Raw genomic sequence first — 17543 nt, forward strand, 5'->3', positions numbered from 1 at the left:
TATTTGAGTTTTGAAAACGTGGGCTTTATATGGCCTGTTGAAAATGCAATTGGGCTGTTTAAGGTTTTTATGTGATTTATTTCCGTTGAACTTCATGTCTTTTCACTCCTGCACACAAGATGGCAGTATTGTAATGGGTAGTCATTAATTAACCTGCAAACTAATCCTACCCGGAAGTTCGGTGACGCACAAATGTATTATTTACCTCTTCTTGAATGTCTAGCTAGTTACTTTAAAAACAACATTATTCATGGTATCTGCACGTGTAGCCAAAGTACCAGGCATTATTTAGCAAATATTATTTAGGTACCAGAATGGGTGTAATTTTTTTTTCACGGGGAATATTTTTTTAAATGTCGTGGGTGACCTCGAGCTGAAGTGACCTCAACTACAGCGTTAACATTGTCATGTCGGCAGAATTCAGTCCGCCCGGTTCTGATCCACCCTCAATGGACGAGGTAAGAAGTTAAGAGACGAATGACCGTTGTCTACCCATCCAACATCTGTAAGCGCTGCCTTTTCCTAGCCTGCGGACTCCCATTCGTAGCAGGATATAAATAAGCCTTGTCCCAAATCTGTTTGTGCTTTCCGCAAATCCTATTGCTCTGACTGCATAACAGTGAGTGACAATGATACATTTGTCTGGACGTCCGTTTATGCTCATTCGGTTTCTGACACCCCATCCGAAAACCTACGTGGTTGACTGTTACAAAGCATCAATCTCAGTTTGCTGTACTGATTTTACGTTGCTGCTGTTAATTAGTCCGTAGTTGCTAACTCGTTTCCATGACGCTGTTGGCAGGTCTTGTAAGGCGGGGCCAGTCTGGTGTGGAGAGCAGGTGGGAGTGCAGTTGTCTGCTCCAAACAAATAGTTACACAAACGCATTGATCTAGGATCAGTTCTGCCGTGAGACTTCCTGGATAGTGAGAAGAGAGCCGTTGTCCAGTTGTTGCTTCGTTAAATACACGCCCTGATTCCGTGTGAAATTGTTGGACACCAGAATAACATGGAGATTCAAACGGTTGAGGGGGGTGAGGACCTTGAGTGCAAGCTGACCTTAACGTCGATTCAATAGTTGTTATGTGGGGAGAACTATGTCCATGATAATAAATCGCTGTTTGAGCGGACAGTTCAGTTCCGTTAACCAACAGCTTGGACACCCATAAATGCAACACATCACCACCGTGGTAAAGACAGTTTTACGTTCGATGTTTGACAGATTTTCAGACATTCAAAGCTCAATAGCTCGCAAACAGTTGAAGCTATAGCTGTATACAGGCCTAGGGTTAGTCTCGTTATGAAAGAAAAAGGTCGGACCACATTGCACAGGTCTCGTTTTCTCGATTCCGACAGGAGTTTCGGAACGGCAGGAGACATTTATGGCGATATTGTAGACCATTTTCACATAATCAACGAACGTCGCAAGAGAACGTCAACATTTTCAAATCTCAAAAAATCTTTGACAACATCTAAAAACGTCAAAGCAATGTAAAACTGTTCAGGAAGAAAGGGAAATGGGCTGCTTTTTATAGATTGCTAAACTTTTTATGGATAATATATGTGGATATTTGCTATGAACACATTAAAACCATGTATAGTTTAGAATTTCAATAGCTTCTTGATCACACGACATGCACACTTCAAATCACTCTTATAATCTTCAAAGGGAAGGCTCACACATTGCACAGCCTTTGAATCTTTCAGAATTGGATTCATCGATTGGAATCGAGAAAACGAGGCCTGTGCGTGGTCAAACCTTTTTCTTTCATAACGAGACTCGTTTGTAGCTTAAAATGTTTGCGAGCTATGAATGTCTGAATATCTGTTAAATATCGAACGTAAAACTACTTTTACCGCGGTCCCATCACCAGAGGTTTCTTCAAAACAAAGGCTTAGAGGTGTACACTTTTTATAGAGCCAATATGCATGGAACTCCCCAGGTCGCCCCGGGTAACTCAGGCTAGCAACGAAAACAGATTTGTTATACACAACGGGGATTAGAACGACTCACTGACACTACTTCATTGTATTTGTTTTTCATTGTGCTTTTGCTATTGTGTATGTTATTTGTTTCAATGCATTTTGTTGTTTCGTTTGTGTCTGGACACCAGGAAGAGTAGTTGCTGCTTTTGCCCAAAAATACAACGATATAAATCGTTTAAAGAACTCAGTAGTAACTCCTTTCTTTTAGGATATTGTTGTTGACGACCAACGCGGCCTACACCCCTCCCCCAATGCACCAAGAGACCCGGACCAAGACGACGTAACAGAACCAACCAAGACCGCTTCTTCACAGCGTTGTCTAGACTGTGGGAAAGAATTCTCCCGTCCATGTGACCTAGTGAGTTTGATAGGTTTCTATTATACAGTCGGCACCTAAAGTGCCTTTCATAAATGATAAGAATAAAAAGAGTGCCTAAAATAAACAAGAAATAATATTATATTCAAAAGTTGTTCTGAGAAAATATTTATTTAACAAGTAATACATTTATTCCCAAAAAGAATTGGCACCCCCATAGGATTCCTGTAAATAAAACTCAACAAAGTTAAATCTCCATTAGCATTCCATTCAGATACTACTTAGTCTTTAATACTGTATTGTGGCTGTAGATTAGTCTTCCCCTGGGGTGGAAAAGGGATAAGATTTAGCCCACAACCTCATTCCTTCTGCCAGCAGGCTTACAATTGTCTGGAAGTGGATCTTATAGCAAAATAATGACCCCTAGCACACATCAAAAAGGAAATGGTTAAATTATCACAAAATCAACATTTCACAATGGTCATTTGTAATTTCACATATAAACTGCATTGAAAACCTGTATGTAAGAGGGCAGTCCATAATTGCAGACTGAAGGATCTGGAAAAATTATTTATGGAAGAAATTTCTAAGATCTCATTCAATGTGTTTTCCAGAAAAGTGTTTGTATTTGTTTTGTAATAAAATAAACTTTTAGATATTATTTTAATTATTATTAACTCTCTTATGCTCATCTTTCTCAATGATCCCTGATATTTTGGGTATGTTTAAACCCATTTCATAACGTGACTAAGATAATACAAAACAAGTCAATTACTTATGTCCATTGTTGTCCCTGAGGTCAGACACAAGAGGATACACACCGGGGAGAAACCCTACCCCTGCCCTGACTGCGGCAAGAGGTTTGCTCACTCAGGTGGGCTTCGAGAACACGAGAGGATACACACTGGAGAGAAGCCTCACTCCTGCTCCATATGTGAGAAGAGGTTTACTCAAAAAGGAAGTCTTAGAGTACACCTACGAACACACACAGGAGAGCGGCCTTATTCTTGCTCCATCTGCGGGAAGAGTTATACCCAAAATGAATTTTTGAAAGTACATCAGCGAACACACACAGGAGAGAGACCATTTTCCTGCTCTGTATGTGGAAAGGGGTTTGCGCAGATAGGAAACCTGAAGAAACACCAGCGTATACACACCGGAGAGAAACCTTACCAGTGCCTCGACTGTGGCGCCAACTTCACCCAGAAGGACAGTTTGAAGATGCACCAGAGGTAATATATCTCTCTCTTTTTAATGTTGCTTTAATGCTCTTTTTGATTCAATGATTTAGTTGTTCTGTCACGATTAAATGCACTTTACATTCAGAATACTTCTTGAGGTTCAGTTGCTTTTTCCTGTTTTGTGTTCTATACAGCATCACATAATTTTTGTTCTGTAGCACTTTGAAATTAGTTTGGTTTGATACAGGTCTCACACCGGAGAGAAGCCCTGCATTTGCCCCGAGTGTGGTAAGGGTTTCCGTGACAACGGACACCTGAAAGTCCACTTGAGAGTGCACACAGGTGATGCTGATGCTACTATTTCTGTTAAGGACATTGACAAACTCTTAGTAGAACACAGTGGACTTTTGCTGTGTGCAGTTTATACCATTATGTCAAATTAAACCAAACTGTCTTTATCCATCTTTCTAACCCCACCCACTCATCTGTCTGACAGGTGAGAAGCCGTACTCATGCACGGACTGCGGGAGACGGTTCGGCCAGGCTGATGTCCTGAAGCGACACCGTATGGTTCACACGGGGGAGAAACCATACTCCTGCGCCCTGTGTAGGAGGAGGTTTGCTCAGCCCGCCACTTTGAAGTACCACCTCCGGACCCACGTTGGCGAGAACCGGGCCGGGCAGAACCAGGCAGGAGGTGAGTTCAAAATGTGGTAATTTAAAAGCAGGCCATTCATTGGCATTCTTTTTACTTTTTAATGAAAACAAATTATTAATGACTGTGTTATTTTTATAATTGTTTAAAATAAAGTGTAGGTTTTCCTATTCTGCTACAAAAGGTATTTTATATATAAGAGTAGAATAGCTAATGGGGATCATAGTAAACCACTGAAGTGCTATTCTGACAAAAGCCATTTGTCTCTAGGGTCTCAGTGCTGCCCCGTGTGTGGACGGGATGTCCCGACAGAGAAAGCCCTGAGAGGACACCTGGGGGCTCACATGGACGGGGACGTATGTCACACTGAGGAAGAGGAGGAGGTTGGGGGACTGATTAATTCAGATGGAGAGGATGTCAGCTGGGATCCTTCTGATCTGAGTAAGTGGAGGGAGGTTGCGAGTCCCAAATGTGACCCTGTTCCATATTTGCTAGACTACTTTCAAGAATGAGGGCCAAGCTGTAATGGTCCCCAAGGAGGCCCGGCTTCTGACAGAACTGACCCCTCAAAAGCATTGGGAGCTGTAGAGTGTTCGGGTGACAACAGGGATTTGCATCGTAGGTGTCACATTCCATTCCCTCCTTCAGGGAATAGTTCTTACAGTCATGTTCTTTAAAAATATATACACTATGTACATTTACAAATAATTTAGGTATCTAATCAGTTGTTGTTGGGTTTTTGTAAATATTTTATGTAAACATCCAACAATATAACATTTATTTGAAGTATTTGTAAAAAATATATATATATATATATATATATATATATATATATATATATATATATATATATATATATATATATATATATATATATAAATATATATATATATATATATATATATTAATACATTCCAGAGATTTCCAAATAATATTTTCAATACTGGTTCTTTCAAATAAGAATGATCTAAATGCTTCTTTCAATGTCTTGAATATTGAGATATTTGAAATAGTATTTCAACCAAGGACTGGTGAGATCAGTTTAATTTGAAACACCAATGGTCTACAAGCGGACTAATGTGTCTTCTAACCGCTAACGACCTGCAGGGGAGGGAACCGTTCTGTCTTCTGGCATTGGAGAACCCACAGCATCACACATTAAGGTGGGAGAATAACTAGACTGTAAGAACATTTAATATACGTTACAATTAAAAAAAGGCTGTCGAATTTGAGACAGCAGTATGAACATTTTCAGAATACAAAACATGATGCTTATTTCAGGGCTTCAGGTATTACATTTATATTGTTGCATTATCGTTTGCTGATTCCATTCTAGGCTCCAGGGGTCCTGCCCAAACCCAAATCAACACCCCGGTTTCTGAGTTCTGACCAAAGAGCGGCCTTCCTTCAGGAGCTGGGGGGGCACATTAAAATCGTAGAAGTGGAGGAGGAGTTGAGTCAAACTGTTATGGTGACAGTCAAAGAGGAGGAAGAAGAGGAAGATGTCAGTGGAGTCATTCAATCTTCAGTACAACAAGAGGACAGGGAGGCTGTTGAACTTAGTGAGTGAAAGACAAATTATGGTTTTAAGGAAACACAACAATGTGCTGGAAAAGGTGGCCAAATGACACCCTATTCCCTATATAGTACACTAGTTTAGACCAGGGTCCCATTCCCTATATAGTACACTAGTTTAGACCAGGGTCCCATTCCCTATATAGTACACTAGTTTAGACCAGGATCCCATTCCCTATATAGTACACTAGTTTAGAACAGGGTCCCATTCCCTATATAGTACACTAGTTTAGACCAGGGTCCCATTCCTGATATAGTACACTAGTTTAGAACAGAGCCCTTCTTGGCTTCACTGAATAACACTGTAGTTTACTGAATAAGAGGCACTGTTATTTGACAACACAACTACTATCCTGAAGGGTGTTGGTCAAATACACTGCTATTATTTAACCCATACTTGGTGTACCATCAAGCGTACCATCTGATGTGCTACATACTTAGTGTGCCACCTGGTGACTATCTTGTGTACTTTTTAACCCATTCTAATTGTTTCCTTAGGACAAAGTCTCAACCGCTGTTCCGACTGAGGAGAATCCTGGTTACCAGGAGAATTGTACAGCTGATGGCCTTGACACCAACCACAACACAAGCTTTTCTGCTTAAAAAGGACCTGCATGAAGCCATTGGTTGTTAAATAATACTGTTTCATTATACCATTAGTTACTGTACTCTATTGCACATATTTATGTTTTACAAATGGATCCAAAATAGCACATTGCTGTAACTTGAAGCTCATGGTGCTATGAAATGTACCTTCTCCACAAGGAATTTGATGGAATAAATCAACACTGCACAAACCAGCTGCTTTGCATTATTTTCAACACTCCAGTACGGTAGGTGGCGGTAACGTGTATTTTACGTTAGTTGGCAAACCGTAAAAACGCGGTTAGTTGGGTTGGTCTGGTTGATATAAGGAAAAAGGGGAAGAATAAAACAGGAAGTAGTTGACAAGGAGAAGGGAAGCTATCATTTTTTTTTAATATTAACCAGCTAGCTAGCTACTTCACTTCTAAATGCTTTAAATGAATTAATCATAATCCACCGACAAACGGGTTTTCGCTGTCTAGTCATTGTTTATATTATTATGGTAATGCCACTTCAGTAGAACAATATGAGCGGAGAGAGGGAAACATTGTTGGATGAAATCGAACAGAGTTTGTGGAATTTAACCGAGGACAATTTACGTCACCTGTGTGAACGGTGTGGAATAGCTGGCAAAGATGGCTCCGAAGTTAAAGGAAGTAATTATCGCTCATTGCGGCGTAAAATCGAAGAATATTGCGAGAGTGATGATCTAATGAAATTACAGGACCAGGGAATGTCTTGGTTACTCCAACTGAAAAAAGACATAACAACCATACAGGAAGACGCTAGTCACAGCCTGTCAACGCAAGTGGACCCATTAGACAGCACCGAGCCAAGCAGAACCAAGAACGAGGGGGATGCCGATCGGTTGCCCGACCCAGCTACGCAGACGGACAGAACAGAACCGAGAGATAGCGTGAGTGTTATATCTCAGCCACTGAGATTTCACAATTCGCAAACAGGCTCAAACTTCAGTTGCCTTAAACGCCATGTGGTTAGGCGTCTTAAACACCGTTCAGAGTACTTTTGCCTTTCTGGTAACGCCTGAGCCTGTGATCTACGATCAGTTTACCCTTTTAGATCACAATTCATTTATATTATATTGGCAGCGCGAGCCTACTAGATACCTAAGCTGAGAAACTAACTATACTTTAAGACCGGTACTTTTATAACTTTCCGGTACACTTTTAAAACCGGCACACCCTCTCCATGTTCTATCATAGGAGTCAGAAGAGCCATCCAGCCAATCCCAGGCCAGCTCCACTGAGCACCAACCCACAGTGACCCCAACTCTTGACAGTAACCTCGGTGACCCGAGGTCGAAACTAGGCAGCCTGAGGATAGTTTTACAAAAAGTTGTCGTCGTCAAGGAGGAGGAAGAGGACTGGGACTGTTACGTTACAGGTAAGGGATTACGTTAGTTTGTCCAGGTGTTTTAGTGCTGGTTGAAGGAAAGCCTGTGTAGGGTTCTGGGACAAGACAAGTAGAACAACCTATGTGTTCTGCCAGACTCATCTGACTACACTGTATGTCTGTCTCTCTCCTATGTTTTACAGGAGACAGTCCCAACCAACCATCTGCAAGTGAATATAGCCCTTCTACATCGGAAGAAACTGAACATTCGTCATCTGGAGATCCGGAACATTCTGATTCAGAAGATCCTGAACATTCTACATCGGAAGGAACGGAACGACGACGGAGGAAACGTAAAACAGAGAAGACTCACAGCTGCCTGGAGTGCGGAAAGAAGTTTGTCTCCTCATACACACTAAAAAGACACCAGAAGAACTCTCACACAGGTGAGGAGACAGAGAGAAGCAGTCATCACTCTGAAACTAAGGGACGGAGTCCTGTTTCAGGAGAACTGGGACAACAAAAGAGAAAATGGGGAGTCAGGAAGACCCACTCCTGCCCAGAGTGTGGGAAACACTGTCAATCCTTATCAGCACTTAAAGTTCACAAGAGAACCCACACCGGGGAGAAGCCTTACCTCTGCTCCGAGTGTGGGAAAGGCTTCACTTATCAAAGTAGCTTGAGAATACACCAAAAGAAAGACCCAGCTGAGAAGATCACTTGCTGCTGTGGACAGGAATTCTCGTCAAAGTGTGTTCTTGAGGTCCACTTGAAAACAGACACTGGAACCAAGCCGTACACCTGTTGTGTGTGTGGCAAGAGGTTCCGGAAAGAATCACTGAAAGAACACCAGCGATCACATACAGGAGAAATGCCTTACTCCTGTCAATTCTGCGGAAAGGGATACTCCAAAAAGCCAGCTTTCAAAGCCCATGAGCGCACACACACCGAGGAGAAACCTGCGTGCTCGGTGTGTGGACGAACCTGCTCTAATAAGACTACGTTAAAGGTCCACCAGAGGACGCACACAGGAGAGAAGCCTTACCTCTGTTCTGAGTGTGGGAAGGGCTTCATCAGTAAAGCTCACCTGACAACGCACCAGCGATTCAACTGTTCGGAGGGAGAGGAGAGACGCAGAGCGAAGCCATTTCACAAGTGCCCAGACTGTGGGAAGGAGTTCACTCAAGCTAACAAACTGGAGAGACACATGAGAACCCACACAGGAGAGAGGCCTTACCAGTGCTCTGTTTGTGGGATGAGGTTCAACCAAAAAGGGAATCTCAAAACGCATTTTAAAGTGCACACAGGTGACTGTTCTCCTTTAACATTTATACGTCATGATTGACCATGAGTCTGTTGTCATTTATAATACTATTAGAACATTCTCAATCATGGCCGTGTCTGAACTCTTACTTGCATTTTTCTAGATAATTAGGGTATGGCATAGAATAAACCTGTATTGTGAAATTCAGGACATTTTGTCTGATTTGATTTCCTGGATGTCAGAGGTGTAATGGCGCACACATTCATACTGAACCGTATACGGAACAGCTTGGATCCGTCTGCACTGCGAACCCAAATGCATCATAATTAAAAGTATCATACAAGAAAACTACAGGAGCAATGGTCTGGTTTCCTGCTGCCAGTGTTGTATTTTCAAGCCACTTCATTCTAGCCCCTATTTCAGTAAACGGCCTACTAACAAGCAGAAAGAATGAAACCGATTTACCATTATTTATTTGAGATGTTGTTTAATTTCAGCGCTGCTGCTTAATACAGAAATGTGGTGGTGTCCCAAAATATGTCCTCAGTTTGGCTGTAATCTTGTAGCGTTTACTGTACATTCACAAATAACTGGCTTTCAAGACTTGCATGTTGGACAACAGCTGAAAACTAGCTGAGAGCACTAAGAACCTAAGAAACGGCACAGAATTGAAGGTGCTCATTAGATCAGTATCCATGGGATGCGTGATAGTTGGTGGCTGCTTTCGACTTTACTTGTCGTTATGATGTGAATAGTATGCAGGACGGTTGGTACACAACATGCTGTTTAACTAAGTGGTGGTGGCCAAGCCTGAGTTCAGGCACGGCGCATGTCACACACACTAACAAAACCATTGTTGCATTCTGTCTGTCTCTCTCTCACGCTAATTCAGGAGGGGATCCAAGTTTGCTGGCAGACATGGAAGCAACTCTCTCTCCTTCCAACGCTGCTGACAGACCTCTGGACAACAGGCGTAAAGCCGGCAGGCCCCCACGATGCCTGGATCAGCGTGATGAGGAGGAAGCCCACGATCTCCCGGCATCACAGACGGACGAAACCCAGAACCTCCCAACCACACAGAAACCCCCTATATCTCTCCGTGTAGACAAACACCTCCTCTGCCCAGAGTGTGGCAAGACCTACCCCCGGGAATACGACCTCAAGGTCCACCTCAGAACACACACAGGAGAGAGACCATACCAGTGCGATGAGTGTGGGAAGACCTTTGTCCGAAAGCAAGGTCTGCGGCAGCACCGACGGTCGCACGCTCCCAAGCCCATGGGGCCGACCCGTCAGTTAGGCAGGCCCCCCAGTATGGGATCCGCCGGTAAAAGGACCAACCCCTCGGCACACAGGATTGGCCGAACCAAGCAGCAGCACTCCAGGGTTGACAGAAACACAATTCCGTACCCTAACATGGAGAGACCCATGCCAATGCACGCCGTGGAGAGACCCATGCCACTGCACAGAGTGGAGCGACCCATGCCACTGCCCGACATGGAACGAGAGCATTGGCAGTACTGGCATCTTTAAGCACCAGGCGCTTTGTCCCCCACCCGCCACACGTGTCAGATGGAGTCCTAATAGCTACCTTACATACCGTAGCATTGTGTGTTGTGCATCTCAAGTGACTCTGTATTCCGTAGCTCAAGAATGTACTCTTGAAAAGCTGGAATGCTTCTCTGTGAAATGGCTGCATGCATTTGGGATATTACAGCAACATAGCTAAAGACGAGGAATGCTGTTTTTCCAGTCCCGGACAAATTTGCGAGTGTGATAGAACAGCGGAATTTGAACGGCCAATTCGAGCCTTCCACCATTACTGACCACGCCTATTCCACTTGTTGTTCCTGTTGCTCATCATGAAAATAATTAGAATTTATTTTAGGGTATGTGAAGTGGCATTCACTGGTATTTGTTTCCTGTGAGACACCATGTCAGAAAAGTTTCTATCAAGTCTTCGAAATACACAGGCTAAGATGACAGGACATTTTAAAATGTTTTTTTTCCATGTACACTTTATGTACACAATGAAATATTCAATGTGCATTTTTTCTTTACAAATGCAGAAAGAACATGAAATGAGACACACCTAAATGCCTCACTGCCCCTTTCCCTCAAAACATCAAGATGAACAAAATGTTACTTAAGAAACATGATCAGTGCAGTGTTTGACTCGTTAAAGGCACGCTTTGGTCACATGATCACCCAGTTGAAATCGCCAAGCTCCTGGCGTGAACCCCACCCGGTCTCAGACAGGTCAACACTAATCCCAAATCCAACCACAATGGTGCAGAAGGTGGACTGAGAGGGAGATGCACTGATCTGTTTTAATGAATAAGTTGTCTAATTTTGTATGCAAAACCAATGATTTGTTTGCAATTAAGGTAATTTAGAAGAAAACTATTTTTATCCAGTACAGTCTCTAAAGGTCCAGTCACCTCATGTTAGAACATGGCTCTGTGTTTTACAGTAAGAGGTTTGTCAGCTTAAAACAGTTTTTCAGAGCATCTGTGCTTATTACATAGTGAAATGGCACCTGTGGTTGCTTAGGTCTTCCATAAAACCCCTAGCTTTTTTCACAGAAAAATATATCCTATACTTTCCTTGTTTTGAAATCCATACCTTAAGTGATGCTTGTTAACGTTCAGGCTAAGCGTCAGTTCTTAACCAAACTTCCCCGTTAAAGAAGATAACGGGAGCCATTTGGGATGCACAACATGTAAGATAACTAAAGCTGATTGTTCTTTTCACTGCCATCGTGTATGCGCGCCTGCATATTGCGTGTTGCGCATGGATGTTGTTGCTTTCTCATCTCTGATCAGTACAGAAGAGCACTGTGCTTTGTAAGATAGTTGTAGTCCTGTGCACATTTCAATAAGCAAAAAACGATTGCATTTTAGTGCTTTCTTGTATTTTAGATCTTGTTTTACTTTACTGTCATGATACTTCAATTCACAGTGACCTGCATGCCATACACTGCCATGGTCCAATAAATGAACATTGGGGGGGGACACGGTTTAACTTTTCCTGACTTAACATTTTACACTGGAGTTTTCAGAGAATGGTGCCATAAAAAAAAAAACGGTTTGTGAGGTCAGAGGACGGCCAGACCTGTTCAGGTTGACGGCAATGCCAAAAACATTCCCAGTTGATCGATCTTTAAAACAGACGTGTGCAGAAGGGCATTTATGAACGCACAACAGGTCGAGCCTGGAAGCCGACCAACACCCAGGGTTCCGCTCCTTTCGGTTTTGGAACAGGCAGGCGAGGCCGCAATCCGCAGGCAATCACCAAAACGGAGCGATTCGTGTTTTGGAAAAAGTCACCTGGTCATACAAATCTTAATTTTTGCTGCGACATGCAGACGTTCGCGACAGAAATTTGTCGTAAACGGATAGATAGTTCCAGCATGACAACGCACCGTGTTACAAAGATGGATCAGCATGGATCTAAGGACCAGCAACTTGTTGCGACAACTTCGGGTTCTGGTGACAAAAGGGAGTCCTTATTAAAAGACGTACGTGAAGCCTGCGTAAACCGTCAGTGTAAATCCGTGGCTTTTATCCTTCAGCCCTCATGGTGGCGACATTTAACCGCAGAGGACCACCGATAGCTAAGTTCCAAATAGACCCAAAAGCCGGAAGTAGGAAGCAGTTTATAATTTATTCGTAAAAAAAAAAATACAAAACACTATAGCTAAATCGGTATCCTGGTACTGATTGGAATCAACAAGGTTTTGATTGCCGTAGATATTTTAAGAGACAAGACGGGAGGTTACGAGCCTCAACGTTGCCATTTCTTGTTGGCTAACCTTGCGTGTTGGCTAACGAGGGAATTTGATTCCCAATGGACGAGGTACAGTAAGACGAACGTACTGCTACTGCTCAGCAAGCTGTCTGGTCGTTGGTAGACAAGATGCATTTCAAGTTGTCATTGGACATGTCTAGGGTTTTGTACAGTAGTAATACAGTATCGTCAAATGCTAACTGCATCAGTGTGTAAACTTGCTTAATGCAATTAATGAAACCAGATTGAAACTTTAATACCACATTAAGGAAAGTATTTGTTTGCTTTCATTGGAAGGATAATCGTACCAGAAGTGTTTTGGTTTTAATCATGTTTGCAACCACTTTAAAATAGCAATAAGACACTTTAGGATATGGCCAATGTGTTTATATATCCAAGCACTTTAAATAGAACATGTATTTATCTGAATCAAGAGTTTTATTGCCAAGTAAGTTTCACAACAAACAAGGAATTTGTTCTGGCCTTTGGTGCAACAATTAATACAAAATGTGTAAGGGAAGTAAAAACAAATAAGAACAGTGGACTGAGCATAAAAATAGTAGACTGTGCATTCATAAATGCCAAAAAATACAAAGCATATGTAAGGTGCAAGATTCTGTCTAAGCAAATGTAGCTTTGACCAGAATGTCCAGTAATTCAATGGGTGTTATGAGAAAATCTGTGAATAAATCCACAGGAGTTGTTTCCCTGATGTTCATGAGTGCTTCTCTTGAGAAAACAGAGAATTGTCACAGAACACTGATTTAACACACAAAGTGACAGACCTGCACCCCCACTAATCGAAGGGGTCAACTGGGCACTGTTCTAGGTGTAATGGAAGTATTTGTCATAAGCTATAGAGGACAAAAAGCACTAGTGAATTATTGATGCTGAAGTCATATTATGATTATATGTTTTTCACAATTTCCCTATTAGTGTGTTCATCGACCATAACTTTATTCCCATCATGAATTACAAATGTACATAGTCATAACGCTAAATAACCACATGTTATTTAATAGAACCCCACTTGGTAGGGACACCAATCTCCCTTTAGCACGCTGCATTTTTTTTAAAGGTAAAATGGAGTTTCCAAAAGGCAGTTTAAGATGTTTTGGAGGTCATGTGCCACTGTTGAGCCAAATAGGTTTCCTGAAATTGTGTACTGTGACATGTGCTAAATTTGACCCATGTCATCAAAAGCCACTCACATTTAAACTTGGAATTTAATTTTACATAGTAGATCCAAATGCTCCACCAACAGAACACCATAGTCACTGGGCCTTAAGAGAAGCTGTTGCCTTGGCGACTGTTGCCATGGTGTTTAAGACTCGTATTGTAGCTCGGTAAGCTTGTTGAAACTGCACTGTTTTACAACAGTCTAAAGACCCGGCCCCATCCGTCTCCACCGAACTCCGACCCACACTGTCCCCGTGTGCTGGCGGTAACCATGATGACCGGGAGGACAGTAACCACGGTGACCAAAGGCCGGAACTAGGTAGCCTACAGATAGTTGTTGTCGTCAAGGAGGAGGAAGAGGACTGGGACTGTTACGATACAGGTAAGGGATTACGTTAGTTTGTCCGGGTGTTTTAGTGCTGGATGAAGGAAAGCCTGTGTAAAGTTCTGGGACAAGGCGAGAAGAACAACAGCGTGTTGTTCCAGACTCATCTGAAGACACTTTTCTCACTCTTCCTCTCTGTCCAGCAGCAGGGAGTCCCAACCAACCGCCAGACTGTAGCGCTTCCATGTCAACGGAACATGGACGTTCCTCTTCTGCAGATCGTACTAAACATTCTGAATCGGGGAAAAAACCCAGGGGTAAACGCAAACCAGAGAAGACTCACAGCTGTCTGGAGTGTGGAAAGAAATTTGTTTCTACATACACACTGAGAAGACACCATGCGCACACTCACACAGGTGAGGAAAAGAGGAGGAGCCATCCCTCTGACACTAAGGGACAGAGTCCTTCGGGGCAATTACGACAACAAGAGAGAAACCGGGGAGTAAGGAAGACCCACTCCTGCCCAGAGTGTGGGAGACATTGGCAGTCAATATCAGCACTGAAAAAGCACTTGCGGACCCACACGGGAGAGAAGCCTTACCTCTGCACTGAGTGTGGTAAGGGCTTTGCTAATCCAGATAGCTTAAGATACCACCAAAATGTAAATTCTAAACTGAAAACGGAACCAACTGAGATCACTTGCTGCTGTGGACAAGAATTCTCCTCAAAGTGTGTTCTTGAGGTCCACTTGAAGACAGACACTGGAACCAAGCCGTACACCTGTTGTGTGTGTGGCAAGAGGTTCCGCAAAGAATCACTGAAAGAACACCAGCGATTGCATACAGGAAAGATACCTTACACCTGCAAATTCTGCGGAAAAGGCTACTATGAGAAACAGCCTTGGAAAGCCCATGTGCGCACACACGCTGAGAAGCCCCTGTGCTCCGTGTGCGGACGAATCTCCTGTAATAAGTATACGTTCAAGATCCATGAGAGGACACACACAGGAGAAAAGCCTTACCTGTGCTCTGAGTGTGGGAAGGGCTTCACCAGTAAAGGACTCCTAATGACCCACGAGCGATTATACTGTACTAGGGGGGAGCAGAAGCGCAGAGCGAAGCCATTTCACAAGTGCCCAGACTGTGGGAAGGATTTCACTCAAGCTAACAAACTGGAGAGACACTTGAGAACCCACACAGGAGAGAGGCCTTACCAGTGCTCTGTGTGTGGGATGAGGTTCAACCAGAAAGGAAATCTCAAAACGCATTTCAAAGTGCACACAGGTGACTGTTCTCCTTTAACATTTATATGTCATGATCAAAAATAAATAAATTCACCACCATTAACACCACATTTTGGTTTGTCTGTCTGTCCATGTGTCTTGTCATCCAGGAGGGGATCCAAGTTTGCTGGCAGACATGGAAGCAACTCTCTCTCCTTCCAACGCTGCAGACCGACCTCTGGACAACAGGCGTAAAGCCGGCAGGCCCCCACGATGCCTGGATCAGCGTGGTGAAAAGGAAGCCCACGATCTCCCGGCATCACAGACGGACGAAACCCAGAACCTCCCAACCACACAGAAACCCCCTATATCTCTCCGTGTAGACAAACACCTCCTCTGCCCCGAGTGTGGCAAGACCTACCCCCGGGAATACGACCTCAAGATCCACCTCAGAACACACACAGGAGAGAGACCATACCAGTGCGATGAGTGCGGGAAGACCTTTGTCCGAAAGCAAGGTCTGCGACAGCACCGACGGTCGCACGCTCCCAAGCCCATGGGACCGACCCGTCAGTTAGGCAGGCCCCCCAGTATGGGATCCGCCGGTAAAAGGACCAATCCCTCGGCACACAGGATTGGCCGAACCAAGCAAAAAAACCACTGATCCCATTACTTGGCTGGGCGAGAGAACCAAGGCAGTGGTTTTAAACGTGGGACTAGATCGTTGTCTGTTTTCTTAAGTGGAACCCTTTTGTAGATGTTCACCCAGGGCATTTATGGAACCCACAGGGTTCTGCTAAAATGCCATTTTGTCTTCCTCCTCAGATCTCATGTCTATAGAAAATCACAGTTTTTGCAGGCAGTGTTCTGTTGTTTTGCTTGTTTATATTGGAAGTTTGCTTTATTGTCTAAGCTGTCATGATGCTTTGATATCCACAGGGACTTGGATATCATCATTTCATGGTCCAATAAATGAGCATCCATACAAAAACAGCTCTATTGCCTTTTTTTTTGTTGATAGATTACTAACTTGTGGCAACCTATAATCCAGAGATTTTCTAACTGGGACCATTTTAGTGAAAAATAGATCTGCCCTTGTTTGTGTTAAATAAAGCCAATCTATAGACACGATTTAGGAAACATGATCAATATTTCTCTCTCTTCATTAGGCTGGCAGTACTAAAATGCGTTATTCTTGAGGTTATCCACATTTAATGCATATTGTTTGGAACAGTGGTTCCCAACTCCGGTCCTCAAGTACCCCCAACAGCATTTTTGTTGTAGCCCTGGACAAGCACACCCAATTCAACTCAATGAGAGCCTGGTAATTAGTTGACAAGTTGGATTAGCTGTGCTTGGCTTGGGCTACAATGAAAATGTGTACTGTAGGGGGTACTTGAGGACCGTAGTTGGGAACCACTGGTTTGGAAGGTAATATTGGCCCACTTAAAGCTATTGTAATGGAGTTGCTGCTACTCTCACAGCTGCAGCCCTCTAGTCCTCTCTGAGGGGTGGGGACTAACGGTCTGCCCCTGGGGCCAATCAAGAGGCTGTCTGGGACTCAGGACTATTAAAGCACAGACCTGGGGGAGCATGGGCTACAATCTACTGCTTTTACATTTTTGAGTTTATCATTAGAAATCCAATAGCGTCTACAAAGTATGCAATGACAACAAAAGTGGTATATTCGGACTCGAGGGAGGATGGGCTTTTTGTAGACGCTATTGAATTTTGAAGTGTAAACTCAAAAATGTGCACAAATATTTCGAAAAAAATAAAAGCCGTAGATTGTAGCCCATTCTCCCCCGAGTCCGAATATACCACTTATGTTGTCATGTCACACTTTTTGTAGACGCTATTGAATTTTGAAGGGTAAACAAAAAAAAATCTACAATATTTCGAAAAAAATGATAGCTGTAGATTTTAGCCCCTCCACCCCCGAGTCCGAATATATAAAAAATAATATTTTGGAAAACAATAATAATAATAATAATAATGAAAAGTGTGGATTGTAGTTCACCACCTGATCAAAACCCCATGCTTTGTCCAAAATTGATTGACCGGCGAATATGAATGTCCACTTAATGTCCATTATAAAACTAACTTTAACCTCGC

The 17543-nt window shown here is 43.0% G+C and overlaps 3 protein-coding genes across 8 annotated transcripts; all 3 read left to right on the forward strand.

Annotated features, from left to right (window-relative positions):
* The first annotated feature begins 29 nt into the window (after positions 1-29).
* On the forward strand, positions 30-6525 carry LOC117594846 (zinc finger protein 501-like). 4 transcript variants are annotated; one of them, XM_034294048.1, is made up of 9 exons: positions 30-458; positions 2193-2342; positions 3099-3532; positions 3729-3823; positions 3978-4178; positions 4407-4577; positions 5244-5299; positions 5473-5698; positions 6210-6525. In XM_034294048.1, the coding sequence occupies exons 1-9, from the start codon at positions 408-410 to the stop codon at positions 6236-6238; spliced, it is 1413 nt and encodes a 470-aa protein (XP_034149939.1). In that variant the 5' UTR covers positions 30-407; the 3' UTR covers positions 6239-6525. The 4 variants fall into 4 exon arrangements, with proteins under 4 accessions (XP_034149939.1, XP_034149941.1, XP_034149938.1 ...); XM_034294050.1 differs by lacking the exon at positions 30-458 and adding an exon at positions 1045-1188; XM_034294047.1 differs by lacking the exon at positions 30-458 and adding an exon at positions 1207-1743.
* Positions 6526-6651: 126 nt separating this feature from the next.
* On the forward strand, positions 6652-11925 carry LOC106023922 (oocyte zinc finger protein XlCOF6-like). Its single transcript, XM_013132320.4, has 4 exons — positions 6652-7212; positions 7520-7700; positions 7853-8956; positions 9806-11925. Exons 1-4 carry the CDS (start codon positions 6823-6825, stop codon positions 10444-10446), a joined length of 2316 nt encoding a protein of 771 aa, XP_012987774.2. The 5' UTR covers positions 6652-6822; the 3' UTR covers positions 10447-11925.
* Positions 11926-12484: 559 nt separating this feature from the next.
* On the forward strand, positions 12485-16396 carry LOC106023923 (gastrula zinc finger protein XlCGF57.1-like). 3 transcript variants are annotated; one of them, XM_013132325.4, is made up of 4 exons: positions 12485-12771; positions 14083-14263; positions 14410-15489; positions 15599-16396. In XM_013132325.4, exons 1-4 carry the CDS (start codon positions 12763-12765, stop codon positions 16090-16092), a joined length of 1764 nt encoding a protein of 587 aa, XP_012987779.1. In that variant the 5' UTR covers positions 12485-12762; the 3' UTR covers positions 16093-16396. The 3 variants fall into 3 exon arrangements, with proteins under 3 accessions (XP_012987779.1, XP_012987780.1, XP_012987781.1); XM_013132326.4 differs by having other exon boundaries at positions 12487-12771; positions 14413-15489; XM_013132327.4 differs by lacking the exon at positions 14410-15489 and having other exon boundaries at positions 12494-12771.
* The last annotated feature ends 1147 nt before the right edge of the window (positions 16397-17543 follow it).

This window comes from Esox lucius, chromosome 9 (genome assembly GCF_011004845.1).
Source record: "Esox lucius isolate fEsoLuc1 chromosome 9, fEsoLuc1.pri, whole genome shotgun sequence".
Taxonomy (NCBI): domain Eukaryota; kingdom Metazoa; phylum Chordata; class Actinopteri; order Esociformes; family Esocidae; genus Esox; species Esox lucius.

What these genes read in the sequence shown, in the direction of transcription:
- LOC117594846 (XM_034294047.1), top strand. Translation starts at nt 1,633, where the DNA reads ATGCACACTTCAAATCACTCTTATAATCTTCAAAGGGAAGGCTCACAC. An exon ending in CGGGCAGAACCAGGCAGGAG is followed by an intron (nt 4,179 to 4,406) that starts GTGAGTTCAAAA and finishes ATTTGTCTCTAG; the next exon opens with GGTCTCAGTGCTGCCCCGTG. An exon ending in CAGGGAGGCTGTTGAACTTA is followed by an intron (nt 5,699 to 6,209) that starts GTGAGTGAAAGA and finishes TTGTTTCCTTAG; the next exon opens with GACAAAGTCTCAACCGCTGT.
- LOC106023922 (XM_013132320.4), top strand. Translation starts at nt 6,823, where the DNA reads ATGAGCGGAGAGAGGGAAACATTGTTGGATGAAATCGAACAGAGTTTG. An exon ending in GAACAGAACCGAGAGATAGC is followed by an intron (nt 7,213 to 7,519) that starts GTGAGTGTTATA and finishes GTTCTATCATAG; the next exon opens with GAGTCAGAAGAGCCATCCAG. An exon ending in CTGGGACTGTTACGTTACAG is followed by an intron (nt 7,701 to 7,852) that starts GTAAGGGATTAC and finishes TATGTTTTACAG; the next exon opens with GAGACAGTCCCAACCAACCA.
- LOC106023923 (XM_013132325.4), top strand. An exon ending in CTGGGACTGTTACGATACAG is followed by an intron (nt 14,264 to 14,409) that starts GTAAGGGATTAC and finishes CTCTCTGTCCAG; the next exon opens with CAGCAGGGAGTCCCAACCAA. An exon ending in GCATTTCAAAGTGCACACAG is followed by an intron (nt 15,490 to 15,598) that starts GTGACTGTTCTC and finishes CTTGTCATCCAG; the next exon opens with GAGGGGATCCAAGTTTGCTG.